At 39.7% G+C, this 20,178-nt stretch overlaps 1 protein-coding gene and 1 long non-coding RNA gene across 12 annotated transcripts in view; both read right to left on the bottom strand.

The window, feature by feature from the left end:
• Positions 1–20,178, bottom strand: part of SLF2 (SMC5-SMC6 complex localization factor 2) — a 58,968-nt gene that overhangs the window by 4,261 nt on the left and 34,529 nt on the right. For 8 of the 11 annotated variants that reach the window (XM_032281329.1, XM_032281328.1, XM_032281331.1 and 5 more), the window contains 8 exons: positions 16,050–16,152; positions 14,702–14,878; positions 12,839–12,936; positions 12,148–12,235; positions 9,754–9,885; positions 9,050–9,127; positions 3,869–3,955; positions 1,318–1,386 (listed from right to left, as the gene is read on the bottom strand). In XM_032281329.1, coding sequence (XP_032137220.1) covers positions 1,318–1,386; positions 3,869–3,955; positions 9,050–9,127; positions 9,754–9,885; positions 12,148–12,235; positions 12,839–12,936; positions 14,702–14,878; positions 16,050–16,152 — 832 coding nt within the window. Of the gene's footprint in view, positions 1–1,139; positions 1,387–3,868; positions 3,956–9,049; positions 9,128–9,753; positions 9,886–12,147; positions 12,236–12,838; positions 12,937–14,701; positions 14,879–16,049; positions 16,153–20,178 lie in introns of those variants that run through there. The other 3 variants (XM_032281327.1, XM_032281330.1, XM_032281332.1) reach the window with 3 other exon arrangements.
• Positions 8,011–9,043, bottom strand: LOC116553808. Its single transcript, XR_004269919.1, has 2 exons — positions 8,864–9,043; positions 8,011–8,563 (listed from the first exon to the last, which is right to left on the bottom strand). It is a non-coding gene; the product is annotated as an uncharacterized LOC116553808 (long non-coding RNA).

The following is a 20,178-nucleotide window of genomic DNA, read 5'->3' as shown; positions in this document are numbered from 1 at the left end:
CAAGCAGGGTAGCACACTTACTAGCAGGTGTTAAAAAAAGAATGTCCCTCTTAGGCAAAGATTCCTTAGATACAACATCAAAAAAAAAAGTGACAAATATATATATATATAATAAATAAAGGAAAGGCAACATGCAGAATGGAAGAAAATATTTACAAATTATATCTCTAATAAGGGATTTGTATCCAGAATACATGGAGAATTCATACAACTCAATAATAGAAAGATAAATAACTCAATTCAAAAATAGGCTTTTTGAAATGAAGTATGGGATGAAAAAAATGGGCAAAGGATCTTAATAGACATTTCTGCAAAAAAGCTATATAAATGACCAATAGGCACATGAAAAGATTAGGGAAATGCAAACTAAAACCACAGTGAGATTCTGCTTCCCTACTCCCTACTATGGCTTTAGTAAAAACAAGTGTTGGTGAGAATATGGAGAAATTAGAAACCTCATCCATTCTGGTGGGAATATAAAATGATGCAGTCACTTTGGAAAACAGTCTGGTAGTTTCTTAAAACACTTAACATAGAATTACCATATGGCTCAGCAATTCGACTTCCTTTTCAAATGTTTCATTTGAGAACATATATTCACATAAAAACTTGCATACAAATGTTCGTGGAAACATTATTTGTAATAGCCAGAATGTGAAAACAATACAAATGTCTAATAAGTGGATAAATAAATGTGATATATCCAAATAGTGGAAAATTATTTGGCAACAGAAGGGATATACATGCCATAACATGGATTCACTTATCATTATGTTAACTGAAAGCAGCCAATTACAAAAGACTACACAGTATATCTCATTTGTGGATGTCCAGAATAGAGAAATCTATACTGAGAGAAAGTAGATTGGTGTTTGCCTAGGGCTTGGGAGGAGTCAGAAGGGGAATCAAGGTAGTAAGGTAAAGGGGAATGACTGCTAATGGGTATGGGATTTCTTTTTGGGGTGACAAAAATGTTCTAAAATTAGACTGTGTTGATGGTATTCACTCTGTGAATGTATTAAAAACCACTGTACATGTCAAGTGGGTAAAATGTATGGTATGTCAATTCTATCTTAATAGATCTGTCTTAAAAATGCTCTTCATTGAATAACCTCTACTTGATGCAATGTAATATTTTAAAATGGGCTGAACCACTTCTGGAAATGATGAATATAAAGCAAATAAAAACTTAGCATTTTCAGTTTATCTTAACTAGAAGCAAGTACAGTGTTATACTCTACTTTCTTTCAAATAGTATGAAAAGTATCATTTAGCAAAACTATTAAGATTAAGTGAAACTAAGTAATAAAACGACACCTGAGTAGGCCGACAGTTCTGGATTATTTCCTGCCATTTTCCATGTATCCTGGCGACCAAGTCTTTCACCTTTAAAAATATTAAATAGGGAAAAAGGGATCAGATCAAAACATCCTCACCTACAATCAGCTTAACACTACACAAAAGATCTGACAGCTGCATCAGGCCCACACTCAACAACTCACTTTGATTTCTGTCAACAAAGAGAAAATAAACTACTCATCTTTTGGAGGAGCTTTCAAATCATAGTAATTAATAAGATTTTCCTTTATCACCAAAATCTAAACTATTGACTATTTAAGATTTAATTTTCCTATTAAAGATCATCCAGAAAAACACATTCTCTGCCTTCAGAGGAACTCAACTTTAACGTGCTGGCTTCTGAACACTCAGATAGAGAAGCTGAAGGGTGGTCTGTGTCAACAGGGCCCAAGGCTTTGACTGTTCCCTGCCTTCCCTTCCCAGCTTCCATTTGAAAGGATTAAGGCCATTAAAAAAATGTTTACTTGGTTGGGCGCAGTGGCTCACGCCTGTAATTCCAGCACTTTGGGAGGCTGAGGCGGGTAGATCACCTGAGGTAGGGAGTTTGAGACCAGCCTAACCAACAAGCAAAAACCCTGTTTCTACTGAAAATACAAAATTAGCTGGGCGTAGTGGCAGGTGCCTGTGATCTCAGCTGCTAGGAAGGCTGAGGCAGGAGAGTCGCTTGAACCTGGGAGGCGGAGGTTGCAGTGAGCCGAGATTGCGCCATCACACTCCAGCCTGGGCAACAAGAACAAAACTCTGTCTCAAAAAAATTAAAATTAAAATAAAATAATTAAAAAAGAAGGTTTATTTGTTCCTCTCCACATTATCAGAAGATCCAAAATTCACTGTTACTCCTCTCCATGCTTTTGCCCAGTTACTATTAATCCCCTTTAAATATCTAGTATATTTCTACATTTGGAGGTTTAGCAAGTCTCCAAATTACCATGAAAGTCTCCAAGTTACCATAAATACCAAACTCTATCACTTCAGGGATTCTCAATTAGCTATTGAACATAACTGTTTGAGAAAAATGTTTTAAACAAGTCAGGAATGTTATAGCAGCTTTACATTTATAAAGTAAATTACAATCTCTGCTTTTTTCTCTGTCTACGGTTCAGCAAATTAAACTTCTCCAAATGAATCACCAACTTTTCTGTAACAGAGCCTTTTGGAGAGGCAGGCAACTTGCCTGCTTCAGCAGGGCCATTCCTTGAAGCAATTTCCACAGACCACTGTGTCACTTTCCACTTTAAGAGAAGCACTCACAACAATCTGTGCCAAGCCCTTGTCTTTAAGAAACATAAAACTTGGATGGTCCCCTTTGAGCATGTCTGTCAGTAACAGCCACTACAAAGTTCTACAGGCCAGCAATTCTAGTCAGCGAATGCTCAAAAGAATGTGCTTCTGAAACTCGAGTTCTACTCTAGGGTAAAGAGCTATCCCCTCCATGTATTTGAAAATCAGAAATCTGATAACAATTTCATTAGTTGCTTATTTTTGTATTTAACTTAAATTTACTAAAATAAATACATATACTAAATCCACATGGGCATTGTTCAAATGACTAACCTTTGCAGCTAATTAATCTAAGATGTTGTTACAAAGCTGAGACTTCAATGACTATTCAAATACAAGAGGCAAAAGGAATCAGTATTGCATTACATCACCAAAGCTAAAAGATAATATTGGAATTAAAAAATCCTTAGAAAAAGGTATTTTTATTTTATTTATTATTATTATTAGTTTTGAGACAGAGTCTTGCTCTGTCATCCAGGCTGGAGTGCAGTGGCTCGATCTCAGTTCACTGCAAGCTCCCCTCCTGGGTTCAAGTGATTCTCCTTCCTCAGCCTCCTGAATAGCTGGGACTACAGGTGCACGCCACCATACCTGGCTCATTTTTGTATTTAGAAAAAAGTATTTTAAAAGTGTCTGGAATTTTTCTCCTTGGGTGTTAGAAGTTTCAGAACCGAAAAGAAAGTGAAAAGTATATTAGCTTTGAGATTTTTTTCTTTCACTTTTAATTTAGCTACATGAATTTAACAGGAACTGATTTCTGTTATTAAAGGAGAAAGTCCTATTTCTAATCTTACACGTTTCTTTTTTGAGACAGAGTCCTACCCTGTCTCCCAGGCTGGGATGCCAATGGTGTGTTTATAGCTCACTGCAACCTCAAACTCCTAGGCTCCAGTGATCCTCCTTCCTCAGCCTCCCAAGTATGTGGAATTACAAGGGCATGCCACCATGCCTGGCCAGTTTTCAAAATTTTTGTAGAGATGGAGTCTTGCTATGTTGCCCAGGCTAGTCTTGAACTCCTGGCTTCAAGCAATCCTTCTGCCTTGGCCTCACAAAGTATTGGGATTACAGGCATGAGCCACTGTGCCCAGACTTATATGTTCTTTTTCTTATACAGGCCTGTATGCTTCTATCCTTAAATATTAATACAACCAAGATTAAGCCAAAAAAAAAAGAAAAAAAAAAAAAAAAAAAAAGAGAGGGAGAGAAAGAAAAGAAAAAACACACTTACCTTAGTTCTGTAAAAAAGTCTTGCATCTTCCCTAATATCACATTTAACATGCTTTTCCAAAGCCCCACAGAGCAGCACAAAGTGTTTCTGTGCAAAACAAATGCAAGGAATGAAAACAACTCTGACGCATTACAAATTAACAAAGAAGAAATTATGCAGTTAGAACAACTAAATCATTTAAAAATCGATTATTCCTGATAGCAATGACTGATGTTAACCATTCAACGTAACAGTAGTTGTATCAGTGAAAGTAGCTGCTTCCATGATAGTGAGATTACAAGTTTAAAAACTATACAGTATAACAAAAGTTGTTTTCCTATGCATTAACTCATATTAATGAAAATTAACCCCAGAGCTCAACTGAGTAATGTAATACTCAGAAATTTAAAAAGTCCTTCCTTTAACACATTGTCTAATAAAATATTCAAATAAGAGCTAGCGTGTTTTCTTTTTTTTAATTCAAAAAATTTTTTGAGACAGAGTTTTGCTCTTATTACCGAGGCTGGAGTGTAATGGCATGATCTTGGCTCACTGCAACCTCTGCCTCCTGGGTTCAATTGATTCTCCTGCCTCAGCCTCCCGAGTAGCTGGGATTACAGGCATGCGTCACCACACCTGGTTAATTTTGTATTTTAGTAGAGACGGGGTTTCTCCTTGTTGGTAAGGCTGGTCTCGAACTCCCGACCTCAGGTGATCCACCCCACTTGGCCTCCTAAAGTGCTGGGATTACAGGCATGAGCTACCACTCCCAGCCCCCAATTTTTTTTTAAAGAAATGGGTCTGGCTCTGTTGCCAGGCTGGAGTGCAGCGGCACAATTATAGCTCACTGCACCCTTGAACTCCCCAGTTCAACCTCCTCCAGTCTCAGCCTCCTGATTAGCTAGGATTACAGGCATGCGCCACCATGCCCAGTTTTTTTTTCTTCCTGAGACAGAGTCTTGCTCTGTTACCCAGGCTAGAGTGCAGTGGTGGGATCTCAGCTCACTGCAACCTCCACCTCCCAGGTTCAGGCAATTCTCTACCTCAGCCTCCAGAGTAACTGGGATTATCAGCATGTGCCACCATGCCCAGATAATTTTGTATTTTCAGTAGAGACAGGGTTTCATCACATTGGCCAGGCTGGTCTCAAACTCCTGACCTCAGGTGATCCACCTGCCTAAGCCTCCCAAAGTGCTGGGATAATAGGTGTGAGCCATCACAACTGGCCAATTTTTTTTTTTTTTTAATTTTTAAATTTTTTGTAGAGACAGGGTCTCACTTTGTTGCCAAGGCTAATGTCAAATGCCTGGCTTCAAGTGATCCTCCCACTTCAGCTTCCCAATGTGTTGAGATTATAAGCATGAGCCACTGCACTTGGCCAGCACAACACTGGCCCATTTAATATTTGATATTGGTATCTTATGAATATATTATACTATTGCCAAGGTATAATGGTTAGCTCTCCAACAAACAGAGCTAACATTTGCTGACAAATAATTCTTTTCAATATGACATGGTTACAATACCACACTATTCTGCCTCTCTTTCTGGTATACATGGGAATTCTTACAGGAAAATCCGTTTGAGATTTTTTTTTTTTTTTAAGAGATAGGGTCTTGCCCTGTTGCCCAGGCTGGAGTGTAGTGGTGGGATCATAGCTCACTGCAGCTTTGAACTCTTGGGCTCAAATAATCTTCCCATCTCAGTCTTTTGGATAGCTGGGACTATAGGTGTGTGCCACCACACCTGGCTAGTTTTTGTTTTTGGTTTTTTGTAGAGACAGCATCTTGCTATGTTGCCTAAGCTGGTTTTAAACTCCTAGGCTCAAGTAATCCTTCTGCCTCTGCCTCCCAAAGTGTTGGGATTACAGGCATGAGACACCATACGTGGCCCTATTTTTTTTTTTTTTTTACGTAGGAACAACACAAGCTTTCAATAACAGAGGTTCATACTTAATTCTTTGAAAAATTAAGCATCTTAAATTTTACAAATGTAGATACCTAAGCAGTTCTCTCATATATACTTGGTGAGAATGTAAATGAACACTTTCGGGATGAAAATGTGATAATAGCTATTTAAAATAATTAAAATTTGAAATATTTATAAATTTTTGATACAGTAATTCTACTTCTAGGAATTTACCTTATAGCTATGCTTGCCGAAATAGACAAAGATATATGAATAAGCATGTTCATGTTAACACTATGTGTAATAAAAAAAAAACATACTGTTTATCAATAAAGATTTCAAAATGCTATAGTTATTAGACAGAAGTGCTAATATTTGATTTTTTATATATTTTTTGAGACAGGGTCTCACTCTGTCACCCAGGCTGGAGGGCAGTGGTATGACCACAGCACATGGCAGCCTTGACCTCCTTGGGCTCAGGTGTTCTTCCTACCTCAGCCTCCCAAGTAGCTGGGACTACAGGCATGTACCACCATGCCCAGCTAACTGATTTTGTTTTTTGTAAAGATGGGATTTTGCTATGTTGCCCAGGCTGGTCTTGAACTCCTGGGCTCAAGCGATCTGTGTACCTCAGCTTCCCAAAGTGCGAGGATAACAGTTGTGAGCTGCTGCGGCCAGCCAAGTACTAATATGTTAAAAAGAAAAAAAAGGAAGTTGCAAATGATACTAATAGTATGATTCCATTTTTATTAAAATAATTGTTAGTACATGTAATGTATAAATTGTGAAGAAATTTACAGGAGGGCATTGGATTGTAGGAGTCTTTCACTTTCTACCTTATGTAAGTTTTACAATAATCACTTTTTTTTTTTTTTAACAGAGATGGCATTGCTCAGGCTGCTCTTGAACTCCTGGGCTCCTGGGCTCAAGTGATCCTCTTGACTTGGCCTCCCAAAGTGCTGGGATTACAGGCATGAGCCACCATGCCCAGTCACTGACTTTTTTAACCATAAAAATTTACAGCCAGGTGCCGTGGCTCATGCCTATAATCCCGGCACTTTGGGAGGCCAAGGCAGGCGGATCACAAGGTCAGGATTTTGAGACTAGCCTGGCTAACATGGTGAAACCCTGTCTCTATTAAAAATATAAAAATTAGCTGGGCGTGGTGGCTAGTGTTTGTAATCCCAGCTACACAGGAGGTAGAGGCAGGAGAATTGCTTGAACCTGGGGGGGCGGAGGTTGCAGTGAGCCAAGACCAAGCCACTGCACTCTAGCCTGGACAACAGTAAGACTCCATTTCAAAAAAAAAAAAAAAAAAAAGGTAATTTATAAAATATAAAAACCATATAAGAACATTACAGACAGATCACTACATTAGCTTCCAATCACGAGAGCAAACACTTTTTTTTTTTTTGAGACAGAGTTTCGCTCCTGTGGCCCAGGCTGGAGCAATGGTGCGATCTTGGAGCATTGCAACCTCTGCCTCCTGAGTTCAAGCAATTTTGCTTCAGCCTCCCGAGTAGCTGGGATTACAGGCACCCACCACCATGCTTGGCCAATTTTTGTATTTCTAGTAACGACAGGGTTTCATCATGTTGGTCAGGCTGGTCTCAAACTCCTGACCTCAGGTGATCCACCCACCTTGGCTTCCCAAAGTGCTGGGATTATAGACGTGAGCCACTGCACCTGGCCACAAACAGAGTTTTATGCACAGTAGCATTTATAAAAACGGAAGAACTAGTCTTGTGTTTTTTCTGTCACGTCTAGTAGATACTATGTTTTTTGGTTTTTTTTTTGAGGTGGAGTCTTCCTCTGTTGCCCAGGCTGGAGTGTGGTGGTGTATCAACTCACTGCAACCTCCACCTCCTGGGTTCAGGCCGTTCTCCTGCCTTATCCTCTGGAGTAGCTGGGATTACAGGCATCTGCCACCATGCCCAGCTAGTTTTTTTTGCATTTTTAGTAGAGACAGGGTTTCATCATGTTGGCCAGGCTGGTCTTGAACTTCTGACCTCAAGTGATCTGCCTGCCTTGGCCTCCCAAAGTGCTGGGATTATAGGCATGAGCCACCACATCGGGCCTAAATTTTAAAACAGGAATTAGAGTAGTTAAGATATGAAACAAGAGGAATTAAGCAAGAACTTTCCCCAGGGATATGGGAAGAATAGAATAATTCAAAATGAAAATCTTAATATGGGAAGATAATTTAGAAATGCATTTCTAAAGTAGCCTGCCTTACCATCAGTTTAATTTTGAAGGCAAATGTTATTTCTAAAGGAAAAAAAGGGGAAGGGGGAAGAGATGGGAAGAAAGGAGCTAAAAGCTGGCTGTATGACAGATGCAGCTGACAGCAGTAACTTAAGCATATTCTGAAAATGAACCTGTAGTCTAAGAAGAATGTGTAACTGGAGTCCTGAGCTAAGGAATCTGGGGGGAGTAGCTGATCTGGAGTTTCACTCCTCATCTATGAAGGACATCTGAATCCCCAGCCCATCCCTTGGAAGGCCACACAGGGGATCTCCACAGGGGATGGAGGCCCTTTCTTCTGGGTTAAGTGGAAGAGGTTGCTAGGTAGAGGGTGCTAAGTGAAAATGCTATATAAACTGCATGGTGTATATAAATGGTAGCAGTTCTCCTGTGTAGCATGCTGCCACTTGACTGCCATTTCTACTGGAGTCAATATGGGTCCGGCACAACACTGGCCCATTTGATATTTGGTAAGGTTGGTATCTTAAGAATATATTATGCTATTGCCAAGGGATAATGGTTAAGTTCCACTCCAACAAACAGAACTAACATTTGCTGACAATTCTTTTTTTTTTTGAGATGGAGTTTCACTGTTGCTGCCCAGGCTGGAGTACAGTGGCCCAATCTCCACTCACTGTAACCTGCACCTCCTGGGTTCAAGTGATTCTCCTGCCTCAACCTCCCAAACAGCTGGGATTACAGGTGCCCGCCACCACACACGACTAATTTTTTTGTATTTTTAGTAGAGATGGGGTTTCACCATGTTGGCCAGGCTGGTCTCAAACGCCCGACCTCAGGTGATCCACCCACCTTGGCCTCCCAAAGTTCAGGGATTACAGGTGTGAGCCATGGTGACAGGCTGACAATTCTTTTCAATATGATATGGTTACAAGACCACTATCATACCACTCTTTCTGGTATACATGTAAATTATTATAGCAAAATCGATAAGCTTTTATGAAGTTTTCTCCTATATAAAGCATGTTTACTCATTCCATCAACAGTGACAACTATTTAAAAACAGCAGCAACGACACTAAACACTACCTACCCGTTGTCCAGAAGAAAAAGAATGAGAACAACTAACTTCACCGACTAAATGAAGAAGAATGTAGGTCAGGTAATATGCCTGTTAGAGAAATGAATAAAATTAATACCTATGAATTAGCTAGCATAGATGTCATTCCAATTTATACATTAGGAAAGTTGCCCAGGAAGGAAAAACGATCTGTTAAAGTTAACCCAGCTGGTCAGTAAGAAAAAGCCAAGCATTTAAACTAGGGTTTCTGAGTTCTAACTCAAGTGTATTCTTTTACCATGAATCATGGTAAATGATTCATGACCTCACGACTGCCCTAATAAAGGGCTACAAAAAATGCTCTTGGGAGCAAATTACCAACAACCACCCTTTTACCTAAATTTTCAACTCTCAGATTTATGGAAGATTTCATGACAGCAATAAATTAAAAATATCATTTGCTTTAAAATTATGTTTGCTGGAATGTATCTAGTGTCCAAATCCACAAATGCCTACATTAACAGTCTATGCTTAGGAAGCTGGTATTATCAGTTATGCCTTTTTTTTTTTTTAAAAGACGGGGTTTCACCATGTTGGTCAGGCTGGTCTTGAACTCCTGACCTCAGGTGATCCGCCCGCCTTGGCCTCCAAAGTGCTTGGATTACAGGCATGAGCTACCACACCCGGCCATCAGTTATGCTTCTATGTACTCTTTGAGATCTTCGAGTGCTGGATACCTGCTTTTCAAGTTCTAAATGAAGACTGTCATCAATAGTGCCATTTGGTTGTTCAGCCTTTTTCTTTAAGACCATTTTCTTTAACAAATCAGAAGGCTTCATTTGTACAAGATAGCGATGTAGGACTGATACCTATCAAAAGAAAGAGATGACATTGAACAAAGCTAAATAATACAGTTGCTTTTTCTTAGGCTGCTTGGTCCAGTGTGTCCTCTTTCATTTTGTCCTTTTATTATAGCTTTCTTTACTCTTGAACAATATCCATTTCCCCTTTATGTAAAACTCCACAATTGCTTAAAAAGGGATTTTAAGTGGCCAGGCGAGGTGGTTCATGACTGTAATCAGCACTTTAAGAGGCCAAGGCAGGTGGATCACCTGAGGTCAGGAGTTGGAGACCAGACTGACCAACATGGAGAAACCTTGTCTATACTAAAAATACAAAAATAAGTTGGGCATGGTGGCACATGCCTGTAGTCCTAGCTACTCAGGAGGCTGAGGCACAAGAATTGCCTGAACCCACGGGGCGGAGGTTGCAGTGAGCCGAGATGATACCACTGCACTCCAGCCCGGGCAACAGAGCAAAACTCTGTCTCTCACAATAGAAGCGGGATATCAAGTTAAAGATTTAGTACTTGTAACTTGGGATAAATTCTTAAGAGACCAAATGATATTATATAGAGGCCACAGGGAATGCTTTCTCTGTTAAATTATTTGAAAGTCAACGAAGTTGACTCTACCTGTGTTTAGAAGTCATTGAATTCTGAAAAGAACTACAAGAATTTGGGGTAAAAAGCACAACTAGATTGTAATTTGCATATCAATTAGTAAGTCTGAGGGTTAATTATTCATGTAATTATTCAGTTAATTATTCTATTTTACAGCCGGGCACGGTGGCTCGCTCCTGTAATCCCAGCACTTTGGGAGGCTTAGGTGGGTGGATCACAAGGTAAAGAGACTGAGACCACCCTGGCCAACATGGTGAAACCCTGTCTCTAACAGAAGTACAAAAAATGAGCTGGGTGTGGTGGCACGAACCTGTAATCCCAGCTACTTGGTAAGATGAGGCAGGAGAATCACTTGGGAGGTGGAGGTTGCAGTGAGCTGAGATAGTGCCATTGCACTCCTTCTCAAAAAAAAAAAAAAAAAAAAAATTCCATTTTACATGGGTAAAAAGGAAAAAGTAAACAAGAGTTAGGAGAAATGGTAGAAATTTTATCCCTGTATCTCTTTTGAAGGCAGTAAGTATCACTGAAAGGAATGAGAGCTATTTGCTAACTACTCTGGTAGCTCCAGCATGATCCCCATATATCTGGAATCAAATCTACCTCAACTCTACTACAGCAGAAACCAGCTGTGCCCATCAATCTCTCCCTCCCATGGTATTTTTTTTTTTGAGACAAAATCTCACTCTGTTGTTACCCAAACTGGAGTGCAGTGGCACAATCTTGACTCACTGCAACCTCCATCTCCTGGGTTCAAGTGATTTTCCTGCCTCAGCCTCCCGAGTAGCTGGGACTGTTTTGTTTTTTAATTCCTAGGTCCTGGCAGCATACCTTGTACCAAACTGTAATTCAAACAAGAACAAAGGGAAATCAAGATCATGTTCTATGGTGAGTTTTCAAATCCAACCAAGGCAGCCCTATTAGTGATATCAATATTTGTAAAAAGGCTTCAGAACTTCTCAGAGTGGGACTTCCATAGGACACTTTTTCAAATTAAAAAAAAAAAAAAATATACACACACACACACACACACACACACACACATATATATGTATATATATATATTAAAGACAAGGTCTCTCTATGTTGCTTAGGTTGAACTTGAACTCCTGGATTCGAAAGATTCTCTGGTCTCGGCCTCCCAAGTAGCTGGGACTATAGGTGCATGCCACCAACACCCAGCACCAGCCAGACATGTTTATCCACACTCTCATATATACATGATATATTTTTACTTAACAAGTACTGGAGGGCAACTATATTTAAGCTCTATCATGTAAAAAGACTCAAAACAGGTTGAAGATTCAATCAATGTACAACAGTTTTGCAATTGCTAAACTTGTGATAAAATTGCTAACTTGGAAAAGCTGAACTAATTCAACAAACGGCATCATATTCCTATAATTGCACATTATGATTTTCCCAGTAGTTTATATATTGATTCACATCTGATTGTCCACAACCATCCTATGTGGTGGAGGGTGCAAAACTATATCCATTTCACAGATGAAAAAACTGGATCTTACTAAGTTTGCTAAAGATTACATGAATAGTATCATGCTTGAGAGCTGAGCTCTGACCCCTAGGACCCTTGACTTAGGGTACATCAATTTTCCCTATACCCCTCATTACCTCTCCCATTTATTAAAAATAAAAATATATTTATTGATACCTGCAGATTATTGGCATTAGGAACATCTTCGTGTTTCTCATCCAAAAGCTTTGAAATAATCACTAGACTGAGACACTGTCTCAGCTGCCTAGAATAGAAGTTAAAAGTATTTAGAATGTATTTTAATTAATACTGTTTGAAAAGCAAATGAATGAGCCAAGAGGAGTTTTAGTTCTAATCAGAAATATAAGCAATGCTTCAAGAGATGTCTGTATAAGAACATATAAGCTGTTATAGAATAGTAAAATTTTCACGGAAAATATTTGTACATAAAACTTGAGTTATCTGAAGCATCATTTAACAGCCTTTGACCCTGATGGTTTACTGACAGAAAACCTATTTTTTAATTGCTGAAATTTCTTTTTAATAAAGCAAAAAAAGCTAATTCATTAATTTTTGTGGAATATGTCATCTGTATTAAGGCATCAGATAAACTAAAATTAAAAATAAAAAATATTCAGCTTGGGTGACAGAGTGAGACTCTGTTTCAAAAAAAAAAATTACATAATGATCTGAGTAAGAGTCAGAATATGCAGAATCAGGCTATTAATGCCTTTTCTCACAACTGAATATGAAATAAACACCTCTGGTTTAATATTCAAAGAATGATGAATGAAAATAAAGAACCCAAGGCATTTCATTAATATAAAATTATAAAATTTCTTAATGTTTAATTCTCACTTTTCAATACCTTCCACGTGATGTCCAATTAGGGACCAGCTGTACCAACCACAGAAGGTTGTGGGGATGACTAGAGAGTTCATTTATGCCCAGACAGAGTTCAGGTACCTGAAAAAAAAAAAAAATGTAAGATTTCTTTTCAAACAGAACAGTGGAATCAAACACCCAACAGATCATCTACATCCCTTCTTGCCATAATGGAAGCACTAGTACAAAATAGAGCACACATTTTTAGAAACAGCATGGAGTCTAGAATCTGCTAAAATGTACATAATACACAGATTCAGTTTACTTATACTTTCTTAAGTGGACTGAGCATATACATTTACCAGAATTTCACTTGGCTTTCATGTTTTATACTACATTATATCTCCATCTATATTTAAGCAGCATTTCTTGGAAGGACAAACTGATCTAAATACAAACGTGTATGAGAACTGTACGAGATCATATATGTTCCTGATTTGGAATTTCTTGCACTTTAAGGATCCTATTCCAGTATTTTTTTTTTTTTTTTTTTTTTTGAGACAGAGTTTCACTCTTGTTACCCAGGCTGGAGTGCAATGGCGCGATCTCAGCTCACCGCAACCTCCGCCTCCTGGGTTCAGGCAATTCTCCTGCCTCAACCTCCTGAGTAGCTGGGATTACAGGCATGCGCCACCATGCCCAGCTAATGTTTTGTATTTTTAGTAGAGACGGGGTTTCACCATGTTGACCAGGATGGTCTCGATTTCTTGACCTCGTGATCCACCCACCTCGGCCTCCCAAAGTGCTGGGATTACAGGCGTGAGCCACCGTGCCTGGCCTATTCCAGTATTTTTAAAAGCCTAACACCTGGCTGGGTGTGGTGGCTCATGCCTGTAATCCCGGCACTTTGGGAGGCTGAGGGAGGTGGATCACTTGAGGCCAAGAATTTGAGACCAGCCTGGCCAACATGGTAAAACCCGGTCTCTACTAAATACACAGAAATTAGCTGGGCAGGGTGGCATGTGTCTGTAGTCTCAGCTACTTGGGAAGCTGAGGCATGAGAATCACCTGGATCCGGGAGGCAGAGGTTGTACTGAGACAAGATTATGCCACCGAACTCCTGCCTGGGTGACAGGGGATGCTGTCTAAAAAAAAAAAAAGTCTAACACCCTCAAAATATGTATTACTATTGTATATTAATTTTTTAAAAAGGGTCGATTGTACATTAGACAAGATTATGTTTCAATAATTAGTGATATTATACTCTTTGTCCTACTTTTGCATATTTTAATTTTTCCACCAAAAAGATTGAAAAATATAATTTTTAAAAAGGCCTAACAAAAATTATACATGTTGATCCCCCATATGGTTGCAGAAGTTCACTTCAAATTCTTATTGTAGGAATGACTCACTCCATCATTTCATTTAGGTCTCTGGTCAAAAGTCATTTTGGAAAAGCTCTTTCCTGACTGCCTTATATGAAATAGCATAGCATCTGGCTTTGCTATACTCATGTCCTGCTTTAATTTAATTTGTAGTACTTTACTACCTGACGTAATATAATCAACATTTACTTGTTTATCTAACCCTTTGACTAGGACAAAAGCCCCATGAAGGCAAAGGTTTTGTCTCTTTCACAGCTCAATCTCTAGCAACTATATTAATGCTTAGTCCATAGGAAACCCCAATAAACATATTTTTGTTGGATGAAGAGCTGCAGTTTTAGAAAAAATTCAATTATCATGAATTTAAACAATATAGCTCCAGCAAACAGTCCCTCCCTCAGTTCATTTTTAATCTGCCAAAGATCTTAACTGAGTTTAGAAATAGTATTAATTTCACATGCACTATGAGTCAAACCGTAATGCTATATAAAAAACTAATAATGAAGTTTTAAGTAACATACCTTTGTGTTCCAATCTCTGATGTTTTTCATCAGGTTTATCAGGAGGCTTTGAAAGTCTACTAGAGGAATCTGTTTCAGCTGTTTTTCCAAACTCATTTTAAATAACATTAAAATCAGCAACATTATTTCACGATCCTGGTAACCTTCTGGATGTATAGATGTACACAAGCCCAGAAACTGTTTAACATAAATGCACAGACAAAAATATTTTAGGAGGTATGTTTTACTTTTAGAGTTTTACTTATAAATCTTTTTGACAAAAGATACAAAAAAGAACTATACAGAAAACATCAGATGTCTAGAGAAAAGAAGGCAAGAACTACTCAATAGTTGAATTAAGCGGCATTTTCTTCTCCATTTTCCATTTTCGACATTTTCTTAACAGTTCAGTATCACTGATTCAATTCAGCCACTAAAAATGTTTCACATTGTCGTTAACTCTCTCTCCTTTTTTTTTTTTTTTTTTTGGAGGCAAGAGTTTTGCTCTTGTTACCCAGGCTGTAGTGCAATGGCTCGATCTTGGCTCACCGCAACCTCCGCCTCCTGGATTCAAGCAATTCTGCCTCAGCCTCCTGAGTAGCTGGGACTACAGGCGTGCACCACCATGCCCAGCTAATTTTTGTATTTTTAGTAGAGATGGGGTTTCACCATGTTGACCAGGATGGTCTCGATTTCTTGACCTCGTGATCCACCCACCTCGGCCTCCCAAAGTGCTGGGATTACAGGCGTGAGCCACCGCGCCCGGCCTTGTGTGTTTTTTTTTTTAAGATCTCACTCTGTCACCCAGGCTGGAGTGCAGTGGTGCGATCTTGGCTCACTGCAACCTCCTCCACCTCCCAGGTTCAAGAGATTCTCCTGCCTCAGCCTCCCCAGTAACTGGGATTATAGGCACCTACCAGCATGCCTGGCTAACGCATTTTATTTTTAGTAGAGACAGGGTTTCACCATGTTGGCTAAGCTGGTCTCGAACTCCTGATCTCAGGTGATCCACGTGCCTCAGCCTCCCAAAGTGCTGGGATTACAGGCATGAGCCGCCTTGCCCGACCTCTGTCATTAACTCCTGATCACTAAATTATACTGTAAGACTTTTTTCTTCATACATCCTACATACAAAAAAACTATTGGTTTCAAAACTGTGTTATGATATAATTGACCTAAAGTTTCTGTTCATCACTAATATTAAAAACAAAAACAGCAAAAATGATCTTTAACACAAAGATTATTGCTAAGAAATTTCAGAGACTGGAAATCACCTGGTAAGAAACTAAGATTTTATTTTAAAAAACCCTTAGCCACAGACTAAATAACTCTAGCTCTGTGCAAAAGACACACAAAAGTTTTTTCCTACCTTAACCACATTTAAAATGTTGGTTTCAGGAAGAGTTGAAAAAATTGGCTTATAAGATGAATCTTCACTTTCTCTTCCCCCTGGTGTTGTCTGTGTTTCAGAACTATTGAGAAGTGAGTAAAGCAATGTAAAGTTAGGCACAAAACATATTACTCACTTTAAAAAATAATGGACTTTTAAAAAACTTTTATCAAGGTATAATTTACATACAATAAAAGGAATGTACCCATTTTAAGTTTTGATAAGCACATATACTAATGTAACCACCATCCAAATCAAGGAGTAAAATATTTCCATTACCTTCAAAAGTCTCTTTCTGCCAGATCCAAGTCAATCTGCTACCCCTGACTCAAGGCAAACATTAATCTGATTTCTAATTTCTACCTTTATGCATCAGTTTTCTCTTGAACAAGCTACTTTTTTTTAAGACCGAGTCTTGCTCTGTCACCCAGGCTGGAGTACAGTGGTGTGACCTTGGCTCACTACACCCTCCGCCTGCCAGGTTCAACAATCCTCCTGCCTCAGCCTCCCAAGTAGCTGGGACTACAGGTGCGTGCCACCATGAACGGCTCATTTTTGTATTTTAAGTAGAGACAGAGTTCACCCGTGTCTGTTAGCCAGGATGGTCTTGATCTCTTGACCTTGTGATCTGCCTGCCTCAGTCTCCGAAAGTGCTGGGATTACAGGCGTAAGCCGCTATGCCTGGCTGAATAAGCTACTTTTATATGATATTATCCTCATTGCTCTTGGTGTTAGAAAGCTATGTAGAAGGTGGTTCTGACTAAAAAGAATTCACAATAGGTAAAAGACTCATAAATGGCCTAAAGAAACCGCCATAGCAAGATACAGAAACAATTCAAAGCACTCTAATTCTGGTTATCCAGAGGCTATCAGTGAAGATTCATGAAAGAGGAGATGCATGAACTTGCCTTTCAAAAGAGAGATAACATTTTACATTTTTTGAAAAAAATAATACTTTCATTTATTTATTTAGAGACAGAGTTTTGCTCTTATTGCCCAGGCTGAAGTGCAATGGCACGATCTTAGCTCACCGCAACCTCTGCCTCCCAGGTTCAAGCCATTCTCCTGCCTCAGCCTCCTGAGTACCTGGGATTATAGGCATGAGCCACCACACCTGGCTAATTCTGTATTCTTAGTAGAGACAGTGTTTCTCCATGTTGGTCAGGCTGGTCTCAAACTCCCAACCTCAGGTGATCCACCCGCCTCGGCCTCCCAAAGTTTTGGGATTACAGGCGTGAGCCACCATGCCCAGCCTATATGGTTCCAAAAAAATCAAAATATATTAAGGTACAGTATGCTGTGATAAACTGCCCTCCGAGCTCCGTTCTTTCTAACCATTAATTTCCTCCCTAGGACAATGACTACTAGTTTTAGTCCTTCCTTCCATTGGCATTTTATGTATAAAAAACCAAATATGAATATAGGTCCCACTGTGGTTTAAGAAGAAATACATTTGGTCTTTGTTCCCAGTTCCTGGCAAAGAGCTCCTAAAACCTCTGGAACTTCTGCTGAGGTAGGAGGAGCCTCTTTTGTTATATATAATAAGCCCTTTTCAATCATACCTAAATTTATGCTAATAAAGTGACTCCTGGAGGATCGGGGCTGGTTGCCTGAGTTATCAACCGTACGATTAGAAGGATGAAACTTTCAGTCCCACCTAGAGAAGCTAAAGATTTAAGTTAATCACCAATGGCTAATGCTTTTATTAACTATCCCCCAGTGTAATGGAGCTTCCATAAATACCCTAAGTTCAGAGAGCTGCTGGATTGGCTAAGGCATCAAGCTGATGGAAGGTGGGTGCAGTTGGGTGGCTCACACCTGAATCCAGAGTGGCTGAGGCAGGTGCATAGCCTGAGCCCAGGAGTTTAAGACTAGCCTGGGCAATATGGCAAAACTCAGCTGGGCCTGGTGGTTCACACCTATACTGTAATCCCAGCAATTTGGGAGGCTGAGGCAGGCAGATCAGAACACTTGAGGTCAGGAGTTCGGGAGTTCAAGATCAGCCTAGCCAACATGGTGAAACCTGATCTCTACTGAAAACAGAAAAATTAAGTGGGTGTGGTGGCAGGCACCTATAATCCCAGCTACTCGGGAGGCTGAGGCAGGATAAATGCTTGAATCCAGGAGGTGGGGGTTGCAGTGAGCCAAGATTATACCACTGCACTCCAGCCTGGGCAACACACACACACACACACACACACACACACACACACACACACACACAAAAGGCAAAACTCTGTCTTGTCTATTAAGAAAGAAAGAAAGAAAGAAAAAAGGATGGGAAGGTGGAGTACCCGGAGAGGCCAGGGACCATCCCTATACCTTGCACGATGTATCTCTTCCATTTGGCTGTTCTTGAGTTGTACCCTCTACAGCAAACCAGTAATAGGACATAAACTGCTTACCTGAGTTCTGTGAGCCATTCTAGCATATTATTGAACATAAAGGGGAGGAGGACTGTAGGAACTCCTGATTGATAGCTGGTCATTTAGAAGAACAGGAAGCCCAGACTTGTGATTCCATATAAAGTGGTGGCAGTCTTGTGAGACTCAGTCCTTAACCTGTGGGCTCTGTGCTAACTCTGGGTAATTGGAACTAGAATTGCATTAAACTGTAGGACATCTAGTTGGTGTCTACGGAGAACTGGAGAAATTACAATGTGTAGAAAACCTATACATTTGATGTCAGAAGTGTAGTGAATGTAGAGGAAACAGTTTTTTACCCTTTGTCACTCCCCCCAACCTTTAATACAAATGGTAGTATATTGTATACCTTTGCACCTTCTTTTTCTCACTCAGCAATGTATCTTGGAGATACTTCCACAGCTACAGGTGAATAACTTATTTTTTAAAATAGCTGCTTAGTACTTACTTGTGCCCCTTCCTCGTAAGCTTGGGGAAGTTACTTAACCTCTCTGTGCCTGCCTTACTTATAAAAGGGAAATGAAAATCTTACTAGTATTTGTAGTAACTACTAAGTGAGGTACTATGTGAAGCCTTCTGAACAGAGTCTGCCACATAGCAAACACTATATAAGGGCTAGTCATTAAGATGTGATGGGATAGCAGGCAGATCAATTTGATTAGAAAGCTCATTACAAAACAGAAAACAGGTCAGGGTAAAATTGCAGTCTTAAATATAGGGTATAAAGGTTTGAGAACAGTGGAGAGAGAGAGTTCCTTCAACAGTGAAAAGAGTATCTCGGAGGTAGAAAGGCCCTGGAGGAAAGATTTTTTGCCAGGCTAGGCATGAAAAGATAATCTGAATTAGACTGACATTGGAAATAAAAAGGAATGAATAGATAGGACATAGATGGAGGAAAAGGAACATAGGGATGTGAGAATTGAAGGGATATAGAACTGAAAGAGGTCAGAATGTATTTAGACTCAAACTTTAAGTCTATGTATCTAGCAAAATAATGGTCAAGAAAAGAATTGTACTAGTATCCCTTATCTGAATTCTCCCTATCTAAATATTTACTCGGACCATCTGCAAACATTTTCACTCTAAATCTACTATTTGAATAGAGAACGTGCCATGATGAATATGCATATACACACCAGCTAAAAGTAAGCTGTGAGTCCTGGTTTAAAAAAGAACAGTGATGGCCAGGTACAGTGGCTCATGCCTGTAATTCCAGCACTTTTGGGCGGCCAAGATGGGAGGACCGCTTGAGCCCAGAATTTTGAGACCAGCATGGGCAACACAGCCAGATCCAGTCTCTATAAAAAAATTTAAAAACATTGGCCAGGCATGGTGGTATGTGCCTGTAGTCCCAGGGTACTCAGGAAGTTGTAGCAGGAGGGCCACTTGAGCTCAGGAATTCAAGGCTGCAGTGACCCATCACTGTGTCACTGCATTCCAGCCTCAGTGACAGAGCGAGATCTCATCTCATTTAAAAAAAAAAAAACGAAAGTAAAAGAACAGTGAGTAGGACTGCATCTTAACAAGTTCCAGCTAGGCACAGTGGCTCATGCCTGTCATCCCAGCAGTTTGGGAAACTGAGGCTGGCGGATTGCCTGAGCTCAAGAATTCGAGACCAGCCTGGGCAACCCTGGTTGCCATGGCAAAACCCTGTCTCCACAAAAAAAAAAAAAAAAAAAAAAAAA

This window comes from Sapajus apella, unplaced genomic scaffold (genome assembly GCF_009761245.1).
Source record: "Sapajus apella isolate SASKATOON/1434 unplaced genomic scaffold, GSC_monkey_1.0 scaffold13, whole genome shotgun sequence".
Classification (NCBI taxonomy): domain Eukaryota; kingdom Metazoa; phylum Chordata; class Mammalia; order Primates; family Cebidae; genus Sapajus; species Sapajus apella.
The sequence above is the reverse complement of the archived record's forward strand: the minus strand, read 5'-3'. Positions and strand labels throughout refer to the sequence as shown.